The sequence below is a fragment of the Coregonus lavaretus genome (assembly GCF_964263955.1).
Source record: "Coregonus lavaretus genome assembly, chromosome: 13".
NCBI lineage: Eukaryota > Metazoa > Chordata > Actinopteri > Salmoniformes > Salmonidae > Coregonus > Coregonus lavaretus.
Window position 1 is genome coordinate 38,203,028 of NC_140000.1, and position 24,036 is coordinate 38,227,063.

A 24,036-nucleotide genomic window follows, 5' to 3' on the forward strand; every position below is an offset into this window, starting at 1 on the left:
AGGCATGATTTTCGAGATGCAAAATAAGATGATGCCATGTGAAGTGTCTTGGTGGAGCAGAATATAATGGCAGATGTCCTCACCACATACTGAGACAGGTTAGGAAGCATTCCCAGATACAGGATCTCTATTGGGGTCTCGTCCACATCCTCTTCTCCCTGACCAACACAACACCACACAATATGAGTTACACACGGTTTATAGTCATCTTGTTTCCATTCACAAAGCCCTGTTCCAACACTTAGAAAATGAAGGATCATATTATTATGTTACCAGGTTAGTCTCATTGAGATTCAAAATCTATTTTACAAAATAGAAACAAAGTTTCATTACAAAGACACATTTACAACATAAAACACAAAGCACTACAGTTTAAAAATATAAATGTAGACATTGAGCAGACAAGATGCTTTGGGGAGGTGTGGTGCAACTAGGGGTCAAAACATTGATAGCCCCCCCACTTCATTGTCCAGTATAGTTTTAGCCTAGCGTTAAGCTCATTCAAATAGAGGAGCTCCTGTAATTTCATATAAAGTCAACAGTAAGAAGCGTCACTGACCAGGGTCATGGGGCACTGTTGAAGCTCCTCTTCCCTCTTGATCTGCATCTCGGCTATGGAGACATATTTGTGCTGGAGGGAAAAGAGAGCATGGGGTTGGATATGGTGATTTAGCCTATACTCCACCACCACACAATATAAAGCACTATGAGAATTAGTGAAAAGCACTTCATAACCACAATCCATTCCATTCTATTCCAATGAGACATCACCATGGCTATATACTATAGTATTCTGACATTATCACTTGTCAGGCAGCGCCCGATGTGTAAACAGAAGAGGCTTTTAACGGGCGTTAATTAGACTTCACAGATTGACACACAGAAGGGCATTCCTCAGTGTAAGGGAGTTTCACAGTCAGTTCAAACACACAACTGATTTCTAAGTGGGATGTCAATGTCCAGGAATATTGACTAGCTGGTCAAATAAACGTCAATACTTCATCACCAGTATAACACTCGATCCTGGTGGAGAGAGAGGAATGGAGGGATTCAGATGAGAGGGGGAGTGGGTGAGAGGATAGAGGAGGAATGATAAGAGTGATTTCTCTCCTCCTTACCTGTTTAAGGGTCTTCACACTCTCGTGTATGGGTCTAGGAAGACCGACCAGTGTCTCTGTGTCACTACAGAACATACATAGCATCACTCAGCACAGCAACAGAGAGAGAACATTCACTGGCACTGCAATAACTATGACCACACATGGCAGTGTACTACATGGAGCGAGCCTTTCAGATAGAACACAGTGATAGTGACACTCACTTTCCCAGAGTGAAGCCGATGAACTTGTTCCTGCTGGTCTCCAGGAAGTGCTCGATGTCTTTCTCTCTGTGGAGAGGGACAAGACCAAGACCAAGACCAAGACCAAGACCAAGACCAAGACCAAGACCAAGACCAAGACCAAGACCAAGACCAAGACCAAGACCAAGACCAAGACCAAGACCAAGACCAAGACCAAGACCAAGACCAAGACCAAGACCAAGACCCAGACAGACAGACAGACAGACAGACAGACAGACAGACAGACAGACAGACAGACAGACAGACAGACAGACAGACAGACAGACAGACAGACAGACAGACAGACAGACAGACAGACAGACAGACAGACAGACAGACAGGCAGGCAGACAGACAGACAGACAGGCAGGCAGGACAGACAGGCAGGCAGGCAGGACAGACAGGCAGGACAGACAGGCAGGACAGACAGGACAGACAGACAGACAGACAGACAGACAGACAGACAGACAGAAAGAAAGAAAGAAAGAAAGAAAGAAAGAAAGAAAGAAAGAAAGAAAGAAAGAAAGAAAGAAAGAAAGAAAGAAAGAAAGAAAGAAAGAAAGAAAGAAAGAAAGAAAGAAAGAAAGAAAGAAAGAAAGAAAGAAAGAAAGAAAGAAAGAAAGAAAGAAAGAAAGAAAGAAAGAAAGAAAGAAAGAAAGAAAGAAAGAAAGAAAGAAAGAAAGAAAGAAAGAAAAGGTCAGGCATCTCAAATTACCTGAAGCCTGCTGCACCTCACTAACCCCCTGTCTGAGATCCACCTTCTCACTGATCACACTACTAGACCTACTGGGTTTCCTAGTCTGGCTTCCCAGGATTGTAGCGATACTATCCAAACAGACTGCTCAAAGACATAAGGCTGCTAACCAGATGATGCATCTCCTCACACTTTGCCGAAATGTTACCCACAAACATCCATCTTAGAGCGTTTACACACACACTTTAGTGTGCCCTGTTGGCTGCTTAAAGCCTCATCAGTCACGCTCGATGCGGCCTCTGTACTCTGTGGGATATTGGGATCTGGAACTCCGCCTCATGTGCTAAATCAGCCCAGCACTACGCTATGGTTCAAGGGTAAACGCGCACACGCACACACACACACATCTGTTGGAGTGAATAATACATGAGTTTACAGATAATGAGTAGAGGATGATAAGCGCTGAGACTGGATCGCTCGCGGCCCTCCTTTCCTTGCCTCCCCTGTCTCCCTCTTCCCTCTCGGTCTTATCCACACAGCTGCATTATTCATGTCCCTAAGTCTACAAACACACACTGGAGAGATAGGCCACTTTCACTAATGTGTAGACAGCTGGCTGTTACTTTATGAGTGACTGAGGTGGGTTACTTTGAGTTCTCCTGAACAGAGGGGGCACTATCAGCAGTATGAGTGTGTAGAATAACAAAACATTTTTTTAAATGTTATCCCTTGAGTTTGCAGATCTGAGGTAAGCAATAAGGTGATAGATCCACCCTGCCTTCCGATGGTTTTTGGGGAGCTTCAGCTATATTACACCTATCCAATCCCTTCAGATCTGCAAACACAGAAGGGTTAAGAGTTATGGCGAGGGGCTAGAGGTTTGTTTGGAACTGGGCCTCCCAGTCTTACCTGACTTTGGGTGCCCATGGCAGACCCTTGGGGAGGGACGCCCTCTCAGTGGGGGGTCTGAGCGGGGGCGGTGGGGGTGGTGGCTGGATGATGACATCACGGTCCAGGGGGTCCACCTCGCCCTCGATGCTGCTGTCGGCTTCCTCTCCATCCTCCTCCTCGTCGCGTGCATCGTCGTTCTTAAAGGGGTCGCGCTCGTTGTACGTGTCTAGGCTGTCCTGCTTTACCAGGGGCTGGAACCCAGAACAAGCAGCAGGGGGCATGAAAGAGGCCGTCCCCTTACACACACAGGGTTAGGCCCTGGCTTTCCACTTCAACCACAAGAAATACTCAGACTTACCTACCGTAAGGCTGCACTCCAAGACAAAAGGTTACAGATACTCGCACAAAAAAACCTGAGGAACGTTTGGGCCCAACTCCATATTCAAGCGTTAAACATTCCACTTACAACCACATCAGTCATACAACACAAACCCAGTAACCTCAAACCACTTCTATAGTTTTAATGAATGACTGAGGCATCGTCAATGCAACAAGCATCAGGCGGGGGGGGGGGGGGGGGGGCATTTAATAGCAGCGAAACACCAGTGCAATGTAACGTATGGTGGTGTGGTGGTAGTAACTAGTCGTCAGGTAGAGTGTGTGCTGCTGAGGAGAGCAACAGAGGTGACAGAAGCAGTGTGACCAGCATAGACTTATATGACTCATATCCCATGGAGAACAAGCCATTCAGCTATGTGGTGAGAAAGAAGCTGCAGCTAAACAACCTAGTGGAGATGGAGACTAGAGGAAAGCTCCAAGTCATGTCCACAATGACCTCCATGACCACAGCAAGCCCTGTCTCTCTGTACCCACCCATACAGTGCAGAACGCAGTGAAGGCGGACAAAGAGGATAAAGAGAAGGAGGAAGAGGAGGAGTAGGAAGAGGACAAGGAGGAGGTAGAGGAAGAAGAGGAGGAATAAGAGGAGAAGAAAGAGGAATAGAAGGTGCAAGAACCAGCCCAAGGCAGAGAAAATGCAGAGGGAAAGTGGGTAAAGACCTGCTTCTTGGGAAAGGGACTGTCTCCTTCCAAGCTATCAACAAAGGCACTCTGTAGGGACACAAGGAAGAGGAGGTGGGTTGAGAGCCCGATGAAGTCAGAGCTCTAATCTAAAAACAGCACAGTTAGGATTAGAGGAAGAAGTTAAAGGAACGAACATGTCATTCATTCCACTGTCAGGGGAATACAGTATTACAGTATACTGATGGTGTGCACATGGTTCCTATTCACATTCTCTACTGCTATAGCCAGGCTGAGCAATCAATGCTTGTTAGCCTCACACACCATGCCCTCTGTGACTGCAGGGGTTTAGTTAGGCTCACTGTTAGAACACATCAGGTGTGTATTCAGTCAAGTGTGAGTCTAACGCACAGGTGTGTGTATGTGAAAAGCTCAAGGAACAGTGTGTGTGTGTGTGTGTACAGTATGTGCATAATGTAATGATTGTATAATACGTACCCTGCGGCTGCGGCGTCCTCTCTTGGCCTGCTGTTGCTGTTCTATGAGCTCCATGGCCGAGGCTGGAGGAGAGGCTGCTCTCATGCTCCGGACCACCTTGATGCTGTCCTCAGGTAGGGGGGGCAGGCTCAGCCTCTCTCTGCCTCGAACCTTCATCTCCTGGAGCTCCTCGAAGCCCCCCATTGTGAACTGTAACACACATACACACAAAGATTGAGATGGACACATACACAGAGACAGATGGACACAGAAAGCCATAGAGATGTACATGAACACACATGCACAGAGCTCTATGCAGATATTGGCAAACCAAAATTTCCATTGTGGAATTAGTCTAGCCTGACACTACTTTAGCATTCTAACATCATTCTAACAAGTGTTTTGAATTTACAATAGATTATAACATAATGGTGGATGAAATATCTCCGTTACGAAGCTGCTAGCCTACTAAACGGACAGGTATTGGTGTCTGTGCTGTAGCTTACTGACCAGGATGGTCTTCCAGAGTAGCAGCAGGACCTTCTTCATGGGAAAGTGTGGAGCGTTCATACTGCAGAACTTGGTCACCATGGTGAAGAGCAGCAGGGCAAATGGCTCTCCGTTATACAGAGGAGAACCTGAGGTTAGAGGAAAGGGTCAACAGCCAGCACACATATACAGTACACACATGGCACACATACAGCGCACACACTGTAAAACATTTCCTGTATAATTTACAGTAATTTACTGGCAGCAATTGGCCAGTAAGTTACTGTAATTTATTTTACAGTACAGCTACGGTAATCCATTTTACGGTACCAAAAGTCAGTTACTGTAATATAAATTACAGTACCAATTACAATATATTACTGTAATTACCCAGTGACATATTAGCCAGTGTTCTTTGCAAGTTTTCATTTTAACATTAAAATGTTGGTCATTTAGCAGGCGCTCTTGTCCTTAGCAACTTACAGTCGGTGCATTCAACCAAGGTTGAGAATTTTTTTATCAAAGTCATAGCATGTAAAAAGTTTCTGTAACCGTTACTGAAAATATTGTTGTAGTTAAGGATACACTGGTCTTCAAAATAATTGTAATTAAAACAAGATATCTTATGATATATCTCTGACTATCTCTGGATAGTGCCAATACATTACTGAGATATTCAGGGTAACTTGACGCCAGCTTCCTGTAAATTACTATAATGTCAAAGAAATGAAACACAGTACAATACTGTAAAGGTGACTAATAAACTGTAAGAAAGTAATATTTACAGTATTTTACTGTAATTACAAGGGAATGGAGCAAGAAGGTTGGCTGCTAGGCATTTGAATATTACAGCATATTGATGAATACTAGGTGTTTCATATCACTTGCACTTCTAGAGGCCTAAACAAAGGTTTCCAAACTCGCGATTACAGGGCAGAACAGATCAAATGGACATGCTTAAATATTCAAACATTAAAGGTTTAAGACCCGCTGCCACTCTGATCTTGTCTGGCAGACACTGATCTGTTCCCTATATACATTTAATTGTTAGGGAACCACTACCACATTTCAGTTAAATTCGTACAGCATTCTCACTAACGGGCGCAACAAATATAGCCTCTTAAAAGACACAACTCAAAATATGTTAATGAGTCAGAAACAACAATACCATGCACCCACTTGTGCTCAAAAGGTTTTTGGCGCTCCAAGAATGCATTATTGTACTGTATTCTGAATTATAGTCAATTAATGGAAGCAATTGGCCAGGAAGTTACCATAGATTTTCAGGACAAGGTTTGTAGAATTCCTAAAATACAGTATATTACTGTATTCTGTGGCGGTACATCATTCTCACTCATGGGCGCAACAAATATAGCCTCTTACAAGGCAGACATTAACATACTGTATGTTAATGAGCCAGAGACTCTTTCCCCGCTCACAACATTAACCCAAGATGTACCATAATTAATTCTGTAAACACATTTAAGGTATTTTACTGTGCATTTCACAGTGTTTTACTGTTGAAATTAAAGAAAAGTCTTACAGTGTGCTGTAAAACACAGTTACGGTATTTTACTGTGCATTCTACAGTGTTTTACTGTTGAAATTACAGAAACGTCTTACAGTGCACACACACACGCATGCACACACACAAACACAAACCCAGTTCAGTCTTGAAGGCCTCTCTGGCAGTTCTCCACTCTGGCCTGTCGTCCTCTGTCTGCAGACGGATGGTCTCCACCATCAGGTACATGATGCTTAGCAAGACCCTAGTAGAACACAAGATGTCAGAGGTCAGAATGAACAGGTGTGTGCATGTATGCATCAAGACAAATAGGTCAAGACAAACAGGTCAAGACAAATAGTCTGTAAGCTACTGAGGTAGAACAGCTCTCCACTCTAAAAACATAACTATGTGTGCCTGTGCATACATTATGTCTGCCTATGTGTGGTTTGTGTGAATCTGTAAATGTGTGTGTGTGCATACTTAATACTCTTGTACACGTTTCCACATGAACTTGCCTAGCTAATGCATCAGCCTAAATCACCCTACAGTAATTAAACAACGTTAGCGAGGCAGTGTCCTGTGCATTTAACGCCTTCAGACGGAAAACAAGCCATAACGGCCTTCATTTTCTACAAGCTATTAGGACGTGTTATTTGGTTTTCCACTCTATTAGGACAGATCTGTTATCACAACAGATCATTACTGGGGGAGGCACACAGAGAGCTGCCTAGACAGAGTGGTAGAGATGGGATGGGAGGAACAGGTGAGGGTGGTAAGTAATTATCAGTCTATGGAGGTCAGTGAGGGATTGACTGTACAGTCTGGTACACTGGTACTTTAGAGTCTGGGCTGAACTGGTACTTGAGACTCTGGGTTGGGGGAGTGAAATGTCAAGTGGTTGCTGGAGTAGTGGGGTTGAAAACCACTCCTTGGCTTGGCTGATTGGGGGACTGCTGTAAAAATCAGTGAGGTGCAAAGATGCTCACCTGAGTTCTGTGCTGTCTGCCAGAGAGATGGCAGGTTTCCTCACTGCACTGCTGCAGGCTTGGTTGTTACTGCAGAGTCGAACACAGAAGCAGTTTAGCATACATACAGTACAAATCATACCACACCACAGCTAAACATAACAGACTAGAGATATCGCTAATGACTAGGACCTGGTCAGGTCATGGGGTCAGGAAGTTCTCATTTCCTATAACTGCAGTGACAAAGACTAGAATGGCGATGGAATGTATAGTGGCAGTTTTTTGTTTGTTTTTTTGCGCTGATCTTAACTTTGTTAGTACATGATGCTTTCCGCCATCATTTCCTATGACCGAAAAGAGCTTTTGGACATCAGAACAGCGATCACCAACCTCGATTTGGATGAAGATTTCTACTTCAACGGGTCGGCGGCTCAGGACATACTGCTCACCCTAGACCAGGCTCTATTCCCTGACACTCGGAAAAGAAAGAGACTGCGATATAGAGGCAGACGTGCCGGCACCCTGATGAAACTACGGCAGCGAGTAAATAAACCGCCTCTACCCTCTGTTCTATTGGCGAATGTACAATCACTGGAGAACAAACTGGACGAGCTCCGTTCGAGACTATCCCATCAACGGGAACTGAAGTATTGTAATATCCTATGTTTCTCAGAAACTTGGCTGAACAAGGACATGGATGATATAAATCTAGCTGGATTTTCTATCTAGGTGGCGTGTCTCATTGTTAACAACAGCTGGTGCACAATCTCTAATATTAAAGGAAGTCTCGAGGTTCTGCTCGCCTGAGTTAGAATACCTCATGATAAACTGTAGACCATACTATTCACCAAGAGAGTTTTCATCTATATTTTTCGTAGATGTCGATTTAACACCACAAACCAATGTTGGCACAAAAACTGCACTCAATGAGCTGTATAGATCCATAAGCCAACAAGTAAATGCTCATCCAGAGACCGCACTCCTAGTGGCCGGTGTTTTTAATGCAGGAAAACTAAAATCAATTTTATCTAATTTCTACCAGCATGTCACCTGTGCAACTAGAGGCGAAAAAACTCTAGATCACCTTTATCTACACACAGAGACGCATACAAAGCTCTCCCTCAACCTCCATTTTGCAAATCTGACCATAACTCCATCCTCCTGATTCCTGATTACAAGCAAAAACTCAAACAGGAAGTACCAGTGACGGAAGTGGTCCGATGAAACGAATGCTAAGCTACAGAACTGTTTCGCTAGCATAGACTGGAATTTGTTACGGGACTCATCCGATGGCATTTTCAGAGTTTAACACATCACTCACCGGCTTCATTAATAAGTGCATCAACGACGTCGTCCCCATCGTGACCATACATACATATCCCAACCAGAAGCCATCGATTAAAGGCAACATCCGCGCTGTGCTAAAGGCTAGAGCTGCCACTTTCAAGGAGCGGGACACTAACCCGGACGGTTATAAAAAATCCCGCTATGCCCTCCGACGAACCATCAAACAGGCATAGTGTCAATACAGGACTAAGATCGAATCCTATTACACCGGCTCTGATGCTCGTCGGATGTGGCAGGGCTTGTAAACTATCACGGATTACAAAGGGAAACCGAGCCGCAAGCTGCCCAGTGACGCGAGCCTACCGGACGAGCTAAATGCCTTCTATGCTCACTTTGAGGCAAGCAACACTGAACCATGAGTGAGAGCACCAGCTGTTCCAGATGACTGTGTGATCACCCTCCCCGTAGCCGATGTGAGTAAGACCTTTAAACAGGTTAACTAACATTCACAAGGCCGCAGGGCCAGACGGATTACCAGGACGCGTACTCAGAGCATGCGCTGACCAGCTGGCAAGTGTCTTCACTGACATTTTAAACTTCTTCCTGACCCAGTCTGTAATACCTACATGTTTTAAGCAGACCACCATAGTTCCTGTGCCCAAGAACGCCAAGGTAACCTGTCTAAATGACTATCGCCTTGTAGCACTCACATCTGCAGCCGTGAAATGCTTTGAAAGGCTGGTCATGGCTCACATCAACACCATCATCCCAGACACCCTGGACCCACTCCAATTCGCATACCACCCCAACAGATCCACAGATGACACAATCTCTATTGTAGTCCACACTGCCCTTTCCCACTTGGACAAAAGGAACATCAATGTGAGAATGTGGTTCATTGACTCCATCTCAGTGTTCAACACCATAGTGCCCTCCAAGCTTACATTTACATTTTTGTAATTTAGCAGTGCTCTTATCCAGAGCAACTAACAGTAGTGCATACATTTTCGTAATGGTCCCCCGTGGCATTGCAAGCGCTACGCTCTACAAACTGAGCCACACAGGACCGATCATCACTAAGCTAAGGACCCTGGAACTAAACACCTCCCTCTGCAACTGGATCCTGGACTTCCTGATGACACGCCCCCAGGTGGCGAGGGTAGGAAACAACACATCCGCCATGCTGACCCTCAAAACGGGGGCCCCTCAGGGGTGCGTGCTTAGTCCCCTCCTGTACTCCCTGTTCACCCACGACTGTGTGGCCACTCACGACTCTAACACCATCATGAAGTTTGCCGACAACACAACGGTGGTTGGCCTGATCACCGACGACAATGAGACAGCATATAGGGAGGAGGTCAGAGACCTGGCAGTGTGGTGCCAGGACAACAACCTCTCCCTCAACGTCAGCAAGACAAAGGAGCTGATCGTGGACTGCAGGAAACGGAGGACCGAGCACGCCCCCATTCACATCGACGGGGCTGTAGTGGAGCGGGTCAAGAGCTTCAAGTTCCTCTGTGTCCACATCACTAAGGATCTATCATGGTCCAAACACACCAACACAGTCGCGAAGAGGGCACGACAACACCTCTTCCCTCTCAGGAGGCTGAAAAGATTTGGCATGGGCCCTCAGATCCTCAAAAAGTTATACAGCTGCACCACTGAGAGCATCTTGACTGGCTGCATCACCACTTGGTATGGCAACTGCTTGGCATCCGACCGCAAGGCGCAACAGAGGGTAGTGCGTACGGACCAGTACATCACTGTCCACCAGTGGTCCTCTGTAGCTCAGCTGGTAGAGCACGGCGCTTGTAACGCCAAGGTAGTAGGTTCGATCCCCGGGACCACCCATACACAAAAAAATAATAATTTATGCACGCATGACTGTAAGTCGCTTTGGATAAAAGCGTCTGCTAAATGGCATATTATATTATACAGTGGGGAAAAAAAGTATTTAGTCAGCCACCAATTGTGCAAGTTCTCCCACTTAAAAAGATGAGAGAGGCCTGTAATTTTCATCATAGGTACACGTCAACTATGACAGACAAAATGAGATTTTTTTTCTCCAGAAAATCACATTGTAGGATTTTTAATGAATTTATTTGCAAATTATGGTGGAAAATAAGTATTTGGTCAATAACAAAAGTTTCTCAATACTTTGTTATATACCCTTTGTTGGCAATGACACAGGTCAAACGTTTTTCTGTAAGTCTTCACAAGGTTTTCACACACTGTTGCTGGTATTTTGGCCCATTCCTCCATGCAGATCTCCTCTAGAGCAGTGATGTTTTGGGGCTGTCGCTGGGCAACACGGACTTTCAACTCCCTCCAAAGATTTTCTATGGGGTTGAGATCTGGAGACTGGCTAGGCCACTCCAGGACCTTGAAATGCTTCTTACGAAGCCACTCCTTCGTTGCCTGGGCGGTGTGTTTGGGATCATTGTCATGCTGAAAGACCCAGCCACGTTTCATCTTCAATGCCCTTGCTGATGGAAGGAGGTTTTCACTCAAAATCTCACGATACATGGCCCCATTCATTCTTTCCTTTACACGGATCAGTCGTCCTGGTCCCTTTGCAGAAAAACAGCCCCAAAGCATGATGTTTCCACCCCCATGCTTCACAGTAGGTATGGTGTTCTTTGGATGCAACTCAGCATTATTTGTCCTCCAAACACGACGAGTTGAGTTTTTACCAAAAAGTTCTATTTTGGTTTCATCTGACCATATGACATTCTCCCAATCCTCTTCTGGATCATCCAAATGCACTCTAGCAAACTTCAGACGGGCCTGGACATGTACTGGCTTAAGCAGGGGGACACGTCTGGCACTGCAGGATTTGAGTCCCTGGCGGCGTAGTGTGTTACTGATGGTAGGCTTTGTTACTTTGGTACCAGCTCTCTGCAGGTCATTCACTAGGTCCCCCCGTGTGGTTCTGGGATTTTTGCTCACCGTTCTTGTGATCATTTTGACCCCACGGGGTGAGATCTTGCGTGGAGCCCCAGATCGAGGGAGATTATCAGTGGTCTTGTATGTCTTCCATTTCCTAATAATTGCTCCCACAGTTGATTTATTCAAACCAAGCTGCTTACGTATTGCAGATTCAGTCTTCCCAGCCTGGTGCAGGTCTACAATTTTGTTTCTGGTGTCCTTTGACAGCTCTTTGGTCTTGGCCATAGTGGAGTTTGGAGTGTGACTGTTTGAGGTTGTGGACAGGTGTCTTTTATACTGATAACAAGTTCAAACAGGTGCCATTAATACAGGTAACGAGTGGAGGACAGAGGAGCTTCTTAAAGAAGAAGTTACAGGTCTGTGAGAGCCAGAAATCTTGCTTGTTTGTAGGTGACCAAATACTTATTTTCCACCATAATTTGCAAATAAATTCATAAAAAATCCTACAATGTGATTTTCTGGAAAAAAAATTCTCAATTTGTCTGGCATAGTTGACGTGTACCTATGATGAAAATTACAGGCCTCTCTCATCTTTTTAAGTAGGAGAACTTGCACAATTGGTGGCTGACTAAATACTTTTTTTCCCCACTGTATATCACTGGGGCCAAGCTCCCTGCCATCCAGGACCTCTATACCAGGTGGTGTCAGAGGAAGGCCCTAAAAATTGTCAAAGACTCCCGCCACCCAAGTCATAGACTGTTCTCTCTGCTACCACATGACAAGCGGTACAGATGCACCAAGTCTGGAACCAACAGGCCCTTGAACAGCTTCTACCCCCAAGCCATAAGACTGCATTGACCCTTTTTGCATACATTTTTCTGACTCATCACATACGCTGCTGCTACGGTCTGTCACTTTATTCCTAGTTATATGTACATATCTACCTCGTACCCCTGCACATCAATTTTGTACTGGTACCCCTTGTATATAGCCAAGTTATCGTTACTCATTGTGTATCTATTATTATGTGTTTCACTTTTCTATTATTTCTCCATTTTCTTTCTCTCTGCATTGTTGGGAAGGGCCCATAACTAAGCATTTCACTGTTAGTCCACCCCTGTTGTTTACGAAGCATGTGATGAATAAAATAGTATTTGATTTGATTTGAAGTGAAAAAACAGCGTAATCACAACTGAGAATGAACACCAGTGCAGGCAGGATAAATGGCAGAGGAGAAATACAGATAGAGATAATTCCCTGTATGTTTGCTCCGCAGCTTAACAGGTGCTACGAAGTAATAGGAGGCAGCCGCTTGCCTGCTAAGGCTAAGCAGTAGAATCAGAGGTCGATACGAGACCAAGACTAGAGGCGGCAGGAGCAGATAGAGGAGCACATAGACTAAACGAAGGAAACAAAGCCTTGAAGGCTCTGCCGCCTCGCCAGTGAGCTGTTTGAAGTGTGAACCATAGAGGCCGGTGCCCTCTCTCTCTGCTCTCACCCTGTTCTCTCTGCTCTTACCCCCCTCACTAAGAGCCAGCAGGTGCCTCATATCCTACGCTGAGGCGAATAGGGATGGAAGTGGGAGGTAGGGAGGAAAAGAGAAAGAGAGAATGGTGTATTCATGAATGAACATTTCTGGTGAATGTGTATGTGTGTGTTTGTGTGCGTCTCTCTGCCTGTCTGTGAATGTACGTGTGCATGTATGTGCCTGTGTGTGTTTAATTCCACACTATCCAGGGTCCTTCAGCAACACTCAACAGGGATTAGCCTAGCCTGGCGGTGACTCTCTCATTAAAGAGGAGCCAGGGGGATGGACAGAAATACCCAAGCCAGCGTAAGAGCTGTTTGAAAAGACCACCTGAAATTGTACGGAGTGTACAAAACATTAAGAACACCTGGTCTTTCCATGACATAGACTGACCAGATGAATCCAGGTGAAAGCTATGATCCCTTATTGATGACACTTGTTAAATCCACTTCAAATCAGTGTAGATGAAGGGGAGGAGACAGGTTAAATAATGATTTTTAAGCCTTGAGACATGGATTGTATATGTGTATCATTCAACTGAGACTGCTCTTCTCTGTGTCACGGAGGCTCTCCGCACTGCTAAAGCTAACTCTCTCTCCTCTGCTCTTATCCTTCTAGACCTATCTGCTGCCTTTGATACTTTGAACCATCAGATCCTCCTCTCCACCCTCTCCGAGTTGGGCATCTCCGGCGCTGCTCACTCTTGGATTGCGTCCTACCTGACAGGTCGCTCCTACCAGGTGGCGTGGCGAGAATCTGTCTCCGCACCACGTGCTCTCACCACTGGTGTCCCCCAGGGCTCAGTTCTAGGCCCTCTCCTATTCTCTCTATACACCAAGTCACTTGGCTTTGTCATATCCTCACATGGTCTCTCCTATCATTGCTACGCAGACGACACACAATTAATTGTCTCCTTTCCCCCTTCTGATAACCAGGTGGCGAATCGCATCTCTGCATGTCTGGCGGACATATCAGTGTGGATGTCGGATCACCACCTCAAGCTGAACCTCGGCAAGACGGAGCTGCTCTTCCTCCCGGGGAAGGACTGCCCGCTCCATGATCTCGCCATCACGGTTGACAACTCCATTGTGTCCTCCTCCCAGAGTGCAAGGAACCTTGGCGTGACCCTGGACAACACCCTGTCGTTCTCCGCCAACATCAAAGCAGTGACCCGATCCTGCAGGTTCATGCTCTACAACATTCGCAGAGTACGACCCTACCTTACACAGAAAGTGGCACAGGTCCTAATCCAGGCACTTGTCATCTCCCGTCCGGATTACTGCAACTCGCTGTTGGCTGGGCTCACTGCCTGTGCCATTAAACCCCTACAACTTATCCAGAACGCTGCAGCCCGTCTGGTGTTCAACCTTCCCAAGTTCTCTCATGTCACCCCGCTCCTTCGCACACTCCACTGGCTGTGGGAAGCATTGGAGTCAACATGGGCCAGCATCCCATGCTTGTTCAATGAACCCTAAACAATTAATGAACATGCACCTGTGGAACGGTCGTTAAGACACTAACAGCTTACAGACGGTAGGCAATTAAGGTCATATTTATGAAAACACTAAAGAGGCCTTTCTACTGACTCTGAAAAACACCAAAAGAAAGATGCCCAGGGTCCCTGCTCATCTGCGTGAACGTGCCTTAGGCATGCTGCAAGGAGGCATGACAACTGCAGATGTGGCCAGGGCAATAAATTGCCTTAGACAGCGCTACAGGGAGACAGGACGGACAGCTGATCGTCCTCGCAGTGGCAGACCACGTGTAACAACACCTGCACAGGATCGGTACAGCCGAATATCACACCTGCGGGACAGGTACAGGATGGCAACAACAACTGCCCAAGTTACACCAGGAATGCACAATCCCTCCATCAGTGCTCAGACTGTCCGCAATAGGCTGAGAGAGGCTGGACTGAGGGCTTATAGGCCTGTTGTAAGGCTATATGGGCACAAACCCACCGTCGCTGGGCACAAACCCACCGTCGCTGGACCAGACAGGACTGGCAAAAAGTTCTCTTCACTGACGAGTCGCGGTTTTGTCTCACCAGGGGTGATGGTCGAATTTGCGTTTATTGTCAAAGGAATGAGCGTTACACCGAGGCCTGTACTCTGCAGCAGGATCGATTTGGAGGTGGAAGGTCCGTCATGGTCTGGGGCGGTGTGTCACAGCATCATCGGACTGAGCTTGTTGTCATTGCAGGCAATCTCAACACTGTGCGTTACTGGGAAGACATCCTCCTCCCTCATGTGGTACCCTTCCTGCAGGCTCATCCTGACATGACCCTCCACCATGACAATGCCACCAGACATACTGCTCGTTCTGTGCGTGATTTCCTGCAAGACAGGAATGTTAGTGTTCTGCCATGGCCAGCGAAGAGCCCGGATCTCAATCCCATTGAGCACGTCTGGGACCTGTTGGATCGGAGGGTGAGGGCTAGGGCCATTCCCCCCAGAAATGTCTGGGAACTTGCAGGTGCCTTGGTGGAAGAGTGGGGTAACATCTCACAGCAAGAACTGGCAAATCTGGTGCAGTCCATGAGGAGGAGATGCACTGCAGTACTTAATGCAGCTGGTGGCCACACCAGATACTGACTGTTACTGTTACTTTTGATTTTGATCCCCCCTTTGTTCAGGGCCACATTATTCAATTTCTGTTAGTCACATGTCTTTGGAACTTGTTCAGTTTATGTCTCAGTTGTTGAATCTAGTTATGTTCATACAAATATTTACACATGTTAAGTTTGCTGAAAATAAACGCAGTTGACAGTGAGAGGAGTTTATTACCTCAATTACCTCGACTAACCGATGCCCCCGCACATTGATTCTGTACCGGTACCCACTGTATATAGCCTCCCTACTCTTATTTTATTTTACTGCTGCTCTTTAATTATTTGCTATTTTTGATGATGCACATACATTTAGGCAGATATTTTATATTGCATGACAACACATTTGATGTATGTTTCTGAAAATGTAGCTACTGAGATGTTCTAATAAGCCTAAACCTACAGAGCAGTACATTACTTTCCTCTACTGATTTCCCCTGCTGTATCTTTCTCCTACTCCTGGGAAAACCTAGTGAGAGTGAATGCTACTGTGTACCATCTCTGGGGCATTAAAGGCCCAGTGCAGTCAAACACTTACATTTCCTGTGTTTTATATACATTGCCACACTATGAGGTTGGAATAATACTGTGAAAGACCGCCTGAAATTTCAGCTTGTTTTGGTGGGATGGAGTTTTGGCCTGCCTGGTGACATCGAGTTAATAGACCAATAAGAAAGAGAGTTCCAAACCTCTCTGCCATTAACAGCTAGTTTTCCCCACTCAGACCACTCCCATACAGTCCTAGCAAAATTCTTGCTTGAAAAATTGCTCTTTGCTAAGAAACTATTTTTGTTTCTTTTTTACCATTTTAATTAAAAACAATCGCAGTAAGGTACTTAATTGTTACCCAGAAATGATTTGATATTGAGATAAAAATGGCTGTATTGGACCATTAATCAAGGGGGAAGTAAGCGCTAACCACAGTGCTGCTAACACTTGTTGAGAAACATAATAATACAGTAATTACGAGACATTGTGGCTGTTGTGGTAGCGTTATGGTGACATTGTAGTGATGTTGTTGTGCGGTTGTAGTAACAATGTAGTAATGTTGTCCTTCTCACTCTATCTCCATGCTCAGCAGCTCCAGGAGAGCGGTGAAGATGCCCATGTCATACAGCAGGAACACGTTGTGGCGAGACCAGTGGATCACGTCCGCATCTGTGTCACACTCATCAAACACCCCTGGGGAACGCCACATGACAGAAACACACATAGGCTTCAACAGATGCTCATTCACCACACAACACTCTCAAAGGACTCTGAAGGACTCAAGCATAAATACTGTACATGTCCTCTGTTTCGTAAGAAAATGTTGGTCAGAGAAATGGCATTGGAAATATTTAAATATTCACTTAATGAAAATATGCTACAATCAAAGCAAATGATCTTGTAGTGTGCAGTGACGGTGATGATTACCCTGTGCCAGGTAAAGGATGGCCCGGGCCACCTTCAGCCTCTTGTCCCGGTCAGTGACCTCCAGAGCATCTAGTAGTCTCATCACATAGGCCCTCTGCCGCTCCTGACCCAGCTCAATCCACCTCGTCCCCCGCACTGCAGAGAGAGACAGAGTGAGTGAAAGAGAGTCTAGGCTTAAAATGTATATATTGTATAAATAGGAATGTGTGTCCTTTATTTTTTACCTCAACTCTTGGGATTATTGTAGGACATCATGATCAATGGAATTTAAATAGCTAGTCAGTTCCCCTCTTTTAGTAGAAATGTTCTGACATACAGTGCCTTCAGAAAGTCTTCATACTCATTCCACATTTTGTTGTGTTACAGCCTGAATCCAAAATGTATTACATTGATTTTTTTTCTCACCCGTCTACACACAATACACCATAATGCAAATGTATGCTGAATGTCTCCCAGTGTCTGTTGGAAAGCACACTGAACCAGGTTTTCCTCTAGGATTTTGCTTAGCTCTATTCCGTTTCTTTATATCCCACCCAGAAAAAACTCTCTAGTCCTTGCCGACAAGCATACCCATAACATGATGCAGCCACCACCATGCTTGAAAATATGAAGAGTTGTACTCAGTGATGTGTTCATCCATCCTCAGTTTTCTCCTATCACACAGCCTTTAATCTCTGTAACTGTTTTAAAGTCACCATTGGCCTCACTGTTTCCTTCCTCTCCAGCAACTGAGTTATCTTTGTAGTGACTGGGTGTATTGATACACCATCCAAAGTGTAATTAATAACTTCACCATTCTCAAAGAGATATTAAATGTTTGCTTTTGTTTTACCCATCTACCAATAGGTGCCCTTCTTTGCGAGGCATTGGAAAACCTCCCTAGTCTTTGTGGTTGAATCTGTGTTTGAAATTCTCTGCTGGACTGAGGGACCTTAAAGATAATTGTATGTGTGGGGCACAGAGATGAGGTAGTCATTCAAAAATCATGTTAAACACTATTATTATTAACACTATTATTATACATACAACTTGTGACTTGTTAAGCAAATGTTTACCCCTGAACGTATTTAGGTTTGCCATAATAAAGGGGTTGAATACTTATTGACTCAAGACATTTCAGCTTTTCATTTTTAATTCATTTGTAAAAATGTCTAAAAACATAATTCCACTTTGACATTATGGAGTATTGTGTGTAGGCCTGTGACACAAAATCTCAATTTAATCCATTTTAAATTCAGGCTGTAACACAACAAAATGTGGAAAAAGTCAAGGGGTGTGAATACTTGCTGAAAGCACTGTAACTCTTTGACAAAACTTCCCTTTATAAAGTTCATCCCATGTAACTTTTCTGAGCAGCTCTGATAAGTGCTCTGAGAATGTCATTATGATAAAAGTGCTTGGAGAGTAGCGACGCAGAGGACATCGGTGCATAACAGATTTAGCAGTGATGGAGAGTGGCAGTCTGGCAGATGTGTTAAAACATTGATGAGGGCCCCATCACCGTTCTGACATATTTAAAACCCAGATACAGAGAGACAGCACATCTCCTATCTCTCTTTGCAGCACAGACAGCTAGCCAAGCTGTCCACTGATCCATCTATTCATTCCTATTGGCTTTAGGGAAACAGAGTGGGAAGAAGAAGACCTAGCCTAGCTCTCTTAATGTATGTAATGTGCTGCAGCTGCAACTAAATTGCCCTTAAGGTACAATAAAGCTCTGTGGAATTGAATGTCTTGCGCTACACATTATGTATTATTACTCATTATGAACCTTCCTTTAACTTAGTATGCTGAGTAAGAATACAACCACATTTACAGTACAGCAACGAACTGGGCAGAGTTTCAGAGAATATGAGAGGGGTCGAATGAGCATGGAGATTAGATCAGCAAAATTGACACAGTCCAATTCATCCGGTCAATATGATCCTCATTAGGAGAGAAAACGGCATCGACCAGCTGTTTAATAACAATGATCATGATATGGAACCGTTGGTCACAGTAGTTGGCTATGGCTGTTAGCTGTGGTTTTGCAGCATATAGATAAGGCAGCTCTGTTTATCATGGCGCTAAGAAAGGCAGCAGTTGCAGAGCAGAGTTTGGCAAGGTGTGTGTGTTCCTGTATGTGTGTGTCACCTTCTCCCAAAACCTCCTGCTGAAAGTGTCAGGTTGGAGCAAGCAATCAGACACACACACATCACTGTGCAGAACACTGCTGACAGTTCACTTGTTCACTCTCGCTCCTTCACTTGTTCACTCCTCACAGAAAAAGGGAAACATTACACCTGGGAGCGGTCAATTAATCAGCTCCCTCGACCCTCTCTCCCTTTCCCTCTGTCCTTCTCCCTCTTTCACCCCCTCTCTCTATCAGACTTTCTCTCTCCAGATGATTAGCAGGGCGGGAATCCATTCCATTACACTTCTACATACTCTCTATCTCTGTCTATCCATCTCTCTTTCCGTAAACGCTAGAATAACAGGCAAACACATTCGAGGGTATGCAAACAAACAGCGTGTTCGAGGTGAGTCAGAAAGCCCTTTGGTACTCTCACTGCTTTAGAAAAAAAACATGCACACACACACACAAACACACACACACACACACACACTAACAGAAACTAATATGACAGGCATGTAGCGCTGTCTGGAAAGACAAAACCGCCGCTGACAGACAAGGTAACAGTACCATGGCTCCTGAAATCCTCCTCAAAGTAGTCCCTGTTGAGGGCGAACTCGGGCTCCTCTGTGTAACTGTATATCTCTGTGGACAAACAGGAGAGACAGGGGAATCATCAGACAGACAGGATGACATACAATCCTGTACTGAAGGATTCAACAGAGGTAATGTCATGAAAGACATCATGGGGTATACTGTAGTGGAAGCGCTGTATGGCTCAGTTGGTAGAGCATGGCGCTTGCAACGCCAGGATTGTGGGTTTGATTCCTGGGGCCACACATTTGTCAAATTTATGGATGCAATGTGACTAAGTCGCTTTGGATAAAAGTATCTGCTAAATTGCATATATTATAAGTCAACTGTTTCATTCAGTCCCTTTCATTAAAAAACAACAATTTTGGCTCCCAGTTATCCTTTCTGTAGTCTTTTTATGAGACTCATGACATCGTTGACTAATCCCTCTTCAGCGAATATACAGTAGTTAAATCCCAACTGTCACTCCAGCCTGAGGAACAGTCACAAGACAGCAACTGTAATGTCTGTGTTTGTGTAAGCTAATGTCTCAGTGGGACTAGCTACCTAACCAAAGGAGCTGCATTCAACAAGGGAAAACTATGATCTTGCCTTGAATCAATCCCATGTAGCTGCTGACAGCGCAGCACTGTACTGTAGCACATTGTTGCAGTGACTAGCTGCTGGTTATGAACAGAACATAAGACGGAGCATATCCCTTGTAGATCTACTCGAACAGCAGTGATCACCAATTCTCCTGGAAAGCTACAGGGGTTGCCTTGCATGTTTTTGTTCCAGCAACTGTTTCAACTAATCAACTGGACTTGATGATTAGTTGAATAAGGTGTTTTGTGGTTGGAACAAAAGCCTGCCCAGTGCCCAGTAGCTGCCCAGGTCTAGGGTTGGTGACCGATGGGTTATTGTTTAAAGACCTTACCTGAGAGTTCAGCAGTCAGGCTGTCTATATCCCCATACTCAAACTCTAGGTTGGGAGACTCCATGGAGCTCTGAAAACAGAAAACAACACTGAAGTCTAGGCAGAACCACAAAGGGAAATGAAGGCACATGACACATGCACACTAACACACACACACACACACACACAGCATGGCAGGGGAATATGGACAAAACAGAGCCCACCTCTGTTAGCCGTCATAGCTGCTAAAAGCATTATTTTCCCAGATTGAGACAGACTGATACAGTATGCATGATCTCACCACTTTTTTTTATCAAAGCACCACAAAACAACAACATTCACATACTGCCAGCCAATACAAAAGACCGTAGCACTTGGATAGAGACAGACTAGACTTTGAAATAGGTTAAGGACTGCCGTTAGTCAGCCTTGAGCGAGTGTCTCAGCAGCAATTTAGTGACAGAGAAAATTACATGGCATGTGTCAGTTGCTAAGCCTTTGCTTTAGTTTGAGGACTGTCTGTAGTTGGTTTTCATGCATCCTACCACAGAAGGGCAGCAATAGCCAGGGAAAGGCTAACATCTGTAATTCCCTGGAACCTGAAGCACCCTAAGTCTCAGAGCCCCAAACAGTCTGTCAGATTAGGGTGAGATTCAATAGGAGGGATTGGAAATGTAAGAATCATTTGGCCTAATGACTTGTTAATTCCAAATACATTACATTTGGCACAGATCCCACTCCAGATGGAGACTTGTTGTGTCTTAGGAGGTGGTTTTCAGTTACAAACACCATCTGAGAGCTAAGACGTTCTGAGTCAGTGGAATGAGTCCAAATAAGTCATTCAGAAACTCCTATTTGAGCCAGATAACTGAGAGAGCAGGAGTCACAGCAGGCTGAGGAGAGAAGATTATGGTGTTCACTCTGACAGGGAGACTGACACATTCCCAGAGGATGAGCCTGGGGTTCAGGTGCCGATAGTCTCACAGTGTGACAGAGAGACAATGGAGGTAAGCTTTGGGGGGAAATCGTTAGGGAAGATATTTTGGTCTACAGAGAAAATGGACCAGTCACGGTCTGATGTGCCACATCGAAAATTTGCTCTACTTAGGTGTTCAAACTGTAGGTTAATTACACACTAAACCACTGGTGTTAGGGATCTGCAGGGTGGAGGATTTTGTTCCAACCCAGCACAGTATCAACACCACTAGAGAGATAAATCAGTATCATATTTCTCTCTAGTTAAATCCATGTCATGCCAGTCTAGTTAGTCTAACCACTGCCACCAATGTCACTGTGGTGACCGAGACGCTCATCGCCCTGAGTGCAAATTGTGATGTTTATCAGAGACCAAGCTAAACCCACAACCACATTTAAATTTCAGCTCACAATTGTTTGATTGGGAATATAATAAAACACAGGCATCAATCCTAGTGTCTGATTGGCTGAGTCCCCCCCAGAGGAGATGAGAGGATGCTGGAAGGTTGTGTCTGTTGCACCGGAAACTAAGGTTTGTGTTGTTATTGCTCTCAATAGAGCTCTTTCATGTTTGTCTGAAGGAGAGTGGGGAATTTGGTGTCTTTCACTCAGCTACCCATGGGCATCAACAAATATCTCTCTCTCTCTTCCCCCGCCAGCTTGCTATGAACACTACCCTTCCTTCCACACTGGTACAGTGAACCCTGCGCTCCACCGTCAGTGTGTGCAAACACTGGGCATCACGTCAAAATACCCACGAGCCCCCATCCCCCCTCCTCTCATATAAGCATATGTTAAAAATAACCTATGGCCGAAGCCAGCCAGCCAAGCCAATCGGCCAATGCAATAATCAACTCTAACACAGATCACATGAGGAATAGCCTGGAAAAATAAATATAATTAAGTGGGATGATCATATGGGCTATGATGACTTAGGCGTACATTGTGTGGCTTGAGCATTGAATGTAGTTTAGCTACTTGACTACAGATTAATTAGCCTGCTTAAAGAAATGAGCCAACTGGATCCACCAAATTAGTATTTATTATTATATGGTCAACATCTATTGTGTGTCCATAAACCTACTGTATATTTGAAATCTGACACCGGTCTACGATGTCATGGACAAATTCACAGGCGGCGGCTGCAAGATAAGATTCGACCACAAAACGTCCTGGAGATTGACAGTCACATTAGCTACCTGTATTTGCCACGTTCAGAATTAACCATAAGCTTACGGCATTTATACCATCCACTTGCGCTGTCACCAAAATAACAACCCGGGCTGCATGCTTTCAAAAGCGGCTCTGTAGCAAAAGGGCATTTAAAGCTCCCCAGCAACAACAAACCACACGGACACGGACCCCTCTATACTGGCTCACGATTAGCTACAAACTGGCTTTACCTCCCAATCCTTCAGCAGATTCTTGAACACATCTCTCCCATTCGGCAGAGGCCTTTGATTGTTGCAGTTATTGTTAATAGTATTAATGATAGGTACCTCCATTTCGTCTGCCTGCATCTTTCTGTGTCGGTTTGTTCACTTTCTGCAGCTCGTGCATTCCGGTAAGGTTCGAGCCTGTCAAATTGTAATAGATTTCAGTATTCCAAATTCAGAAAATCCGTCCCCGTTGGAGTGATTGGTTGACTGAACGCCAGAGAGGGCGGGGTTAACTTTTACTGTAAATGGTGACTGGCCGGTTGGTCTTGCCCACGAGTGAATCAGTAGAGTAGAGGATGCGAGTATTCTAATTCGGTCAATGAATTGGTGCTGATGCTGAGTATTCCATAATGGCAACTACATAAGAAACATTGTCAGTTTCTGTGGATTGAATGAAAAATTGGCTATTATAGCTTAGTATTGATAGGCTATTCAATTGTATCTATTGCTTGAATGTAACCATATCGTGTTCACACAGCTGTTTAATCCATTTTGTTCTGTCAGAATGACTGGATTGTGCATAGATTATCTGTCAAATCCTGATATCCTCCACACATTAGTCAGAGCGGGCATTTTAATCAATCAAGACCTGAGACAAGACACAAAACCTATGAGTGAATCAAATGATTTTATACCAGCCTAGTAACAAACCAGATTAAACTAATCAAGAGCTTGATGACTATTTGGTCGAATCAGGTATGTCATTGCTGGCCCATAACAATAGCCTGCACACTCTGTGCCAGGGCTTCCAGGATCATGATTAAAGAGCACTGCTCTAGAGGGAATTTAATATTCCCCCAAAACATCCATCCCTTGAGGCAGGCTGCCACATTGAGTGGTGGTAATGTAGGGGTCGGAGAGGGGTGACGATAGACTAGACCACTTGATGGTCACTCTTATCCTACCACCGC

The 24,036-nt window shown here is 44.9% G+C and overlaps 1 protein-coding gene across 3 annotated transcripts in view; it reads right to left on the bottom strand.

Annotated features, from left to right (window-relative positions):
- The window catches only part of strip2 (striatin interacting protein 2), a gene marked incomplete at its 5' end in the record, with an annotated part of 29,361 nt that extends 6,071 nt beyond the window's left edge, over window positions 1-23,290 (bottom strand). The window contains 15 exons of one of the 3 annotated variants that reach the window (XM_084175414.1): window positions 84-158; window positions 560-631; window positions 1,119-1,182; window positions 1,322-1,387; window positions 2,942-3,174; window positions 3,983-4,033; window positions 4,442-4,630; window positions 4,931-5,058; window positions 6,572-6,678; window positions 7,403-7,471; window positions 16,755-16,875; window positions 17,110-17,244; window positions 19,793-19,867; window positions 20,733-20,802; window positions 23,186-23,290. In XM_084175414.1, coding sequence (XP_084031540.1) covers window positions 84-158; window positions 560-631; window positions 1,119-1,182; window positions 1,322-1,387; window positions 2,942-3,174; window positions 3,983-4,033; window positions 4,442-4,630; window positions 4,931-5,058; window positions 6,572-6,678; window positions 7,403-7,471; window positions 16,755-16,875; window positions 17,110-17,244; window positions 19,793-19,867; window positions 20,733-20,802; window positions 23,186-23,206 — 1,476 coding nt within the window. Of the gene's footprint in view, window positions 1-83; window positions 159-559; window positions 632-1,118; window positions 1,183-1,321; window positions 1,388-2,941; window positions 3,175-3,982; window positions 4,034-4,441; window positions 4,631-4,930; window positions 5,059-6,571; window positions 6,679-7,402; window positions 7,472-16,754; window positions 16,876-17,109; window positions 17,245-19,792; window positions 19,868-20,732; window positions 20,803-23,089 lie in introns of all 3 variants that reach the window. The other 2 variants (XM_084175413.1, XM_084175415.1) reach the window with 2 other exon arrangements.
- Between the last annotated feature and the right edge of the window lie 746 nt (window positions 23,291-24,036).